The sequence below is a fragment of the Myotis brandtii genome, unplaced genomic scaffold (assembly GCF_000412655.1).
Source record: "Myotis brandtii unplaced genomic scaffold, ASM41265v1 scaffold314, whole genome shotgun sequence".
NCBI classification, from domain to species: Eukaryota; Metazoa; Chordata; class Mammalia; order Chiroptera; family Vespertilionidae; genus Myotis; species Myotis brandtii.
Genome location: NW_005362033.1, coordinates 2,417,480 through 2,419,474, shown reverse-complemented (window position 1 = coordinate 2,419,474; position 1,995 = coordinate 2,417,480). Strand labels below are relative to the sequence as shown.

General features: G+C 64.3%; 1 protein-coding gene across 1 annotated transcript in view; it reads left to right on the top strand.

Annotated features, from left to right (window-relative positions):
- ALDH3A1 (aldehyde dehydrogenase 3 family, member A1) overlaps positions 1-1,995 on the top strand; it is a 13,867-nt gene that overhangs the window by 7,104 nt on the left and 4,768 nt on the right. The window contains exons 6-8 of the mRNA XM_014542811.1: positions 303-388; positions 610-818; positions 1,343-1,460. Coding sequence (XP_014398297.1) covers positions 303-388; positions 610-818; positions 1,343-1,460 — 413 coding nt within the window. The remainder of the gene's footprint in view (positions 1-302; positions 389-609; positions 819-1,342; positions 1,461-1,995) is intronic.

Here is a 1,995-nt window from a genome sequence, read left to right as displayed (position 1 = left end):
CCCCCTCCCCTCCCCCCCTACTCCGCCCCCGAGCTGGCAGCTCTCCCCGAGCTGAGCCAGGCTTTCCTTTCCAGTCGGCGCACTGCTTGGGCCGAGCACCTCTCCCCGCTCTTTCCCTCTGTCCCACACCTCATCCACTGCGGCGGGTGACGCAGGTCCTGTGGCCAGTGCCCGCAGCGCTGCTGTCCACTCCTCCTGGGACACGGGATGGAGGGAGGCAGCAGGCTGGGTCCCTGGGGCGGGGTTGGTGGGGAGAGCCCTGGAGGGAGGGAGTGGGGGGGCTGACTCTGTGTGCTCTGCAGGGAATGCAGTGGTCATCAAGCCCTCGGAGCTGAGCGAGAACATGGCGAGCCTGCTGGCCTCCCTCATCCCTCAGTACCTGGACAAGGTGCGGCACAGAGAGCTGAGCGGGGGCCAGGCCTTGGGAGTGAGAGATGGCGACTGCTTGCAGCCAGAGGCGCAGCCCTGGTGGTGGTGGGACCACTGGCCTCGGCCACTGGGGGGCAGAGCGCTGAGCGATGTGTGTGTGGGGGCCTGAGTGGCCGTGGCTGCCCAGGCAGGGGAGGGGCTGGGGTCCTTTCTGAGCCTCGCCTCCCTCCCGCTCGGTAGGATCTGTACCCGGTGATCAATGGGGGCGTCCCCGAGACCACGGAGGTGCTCAAGGAGAGGTTCGACCACATCCTGTACACGGGCAGCACTGGTGTCGGCAAGATCGTGATGACGGCCGCGGCCAAGCACCTGACCCCGGTCACCCTGGAGCTGGGGGGGAAGAGCCCTTGCTACGTGGACAAGGACTGTGACCTGGACATCGCCTGCCGGTGAGGGGCTCAGCGCCTGAGCTGGAGCGGCCATTCTGACTGCTGCCGGCTCCCGGGGACCACAGCTGCGCTCTGAGCGACACAGACATGCCCCTGCCCTAAGGGCCGGTAGGCCTGGGCTGGAGCTTGGGCGGCCGAGGGGGAGCCGCCAGCCCAGGAAGGCAGGAGAGGAGAGGTCCAGCCGGGGCTCTGCCCAGCTTCCCCCTCCCACATGCATCGCCTCCCAGGTGGGGACCCCGGCTGGCAGGGCTCAAGAGCGAGACAGCGGGCACAAAGGCTGTCCGCCCAGACACCCCCAGAACCCCCTGCACTCGCCGATGAGGGAAAGATGTGCAGGGACCCGGGCCCTGGGGGCATGTCCAGGGACAGGGGGTGCCTCAGCCCAGAATCTGGAAGCCAGGGCTGGCCCTGCTGGAAGTCACACCCGCGCTCTGCCCGAGTCCTGACCCTGAGCCGAAGGGACAGGGCGCCAGCGCCGGGCAGCCTCCGAGGTGAGAATACGGTCTGACCTGGGATTTTCGCAGGCGCATCGCCTGGGGCAAGTTCATGAACAGCGGCCAGACCTGTGTGGCCCCCGACTACATCCTCTGCGACCCCTCCATCCAGAGCCAGGTCGTGGAGAAGCTCAAAAAGTCCGTGAAGGTGAGTGCGGCCCCGGGGGCGAGGCGGCCGGGTGGCCAGGTGGGTGTGGACTTCAGAAAACTGGATTTTTTCCTGATCATAAACGTAATCCACACTCTGTAGATAATTTGGGAAAAGATTAAAAAGCATAAAGAGGCCCTGGCCAGTTTGACTCGGTGGATAGAGTGTCAGCCTGCGGACTGAAGGGTCCCGGGTTCGATTCTGGTCAAGGGCATGTACCTTGGTTTCGGGCACATCCCCAGTAGGGGGTGTGCGGGAGGCAGCTGATCGATGTTTCTCTCTCATCGATGTTTCTAACTCTCTATCCCTCTCCCTTCCTCTCTGTAAAGAATCAATAAAATATATTTTTTTAAAAAAGCATAAAGATGGGGAAATGTCCCCCCAGAATCCTGCTGCCCCAGACAGCCGTCACCGACGGGGTGTCCATTCCCTTCCGCGGTCCTTTCTGTGAACACAGCTGCTCCTGACGCGGCGCCCCCAGGCCGTGCAGGTGCTAGCGCTGCCGGTGCACTGAAAACGGCGGCGGTGCCTGCGC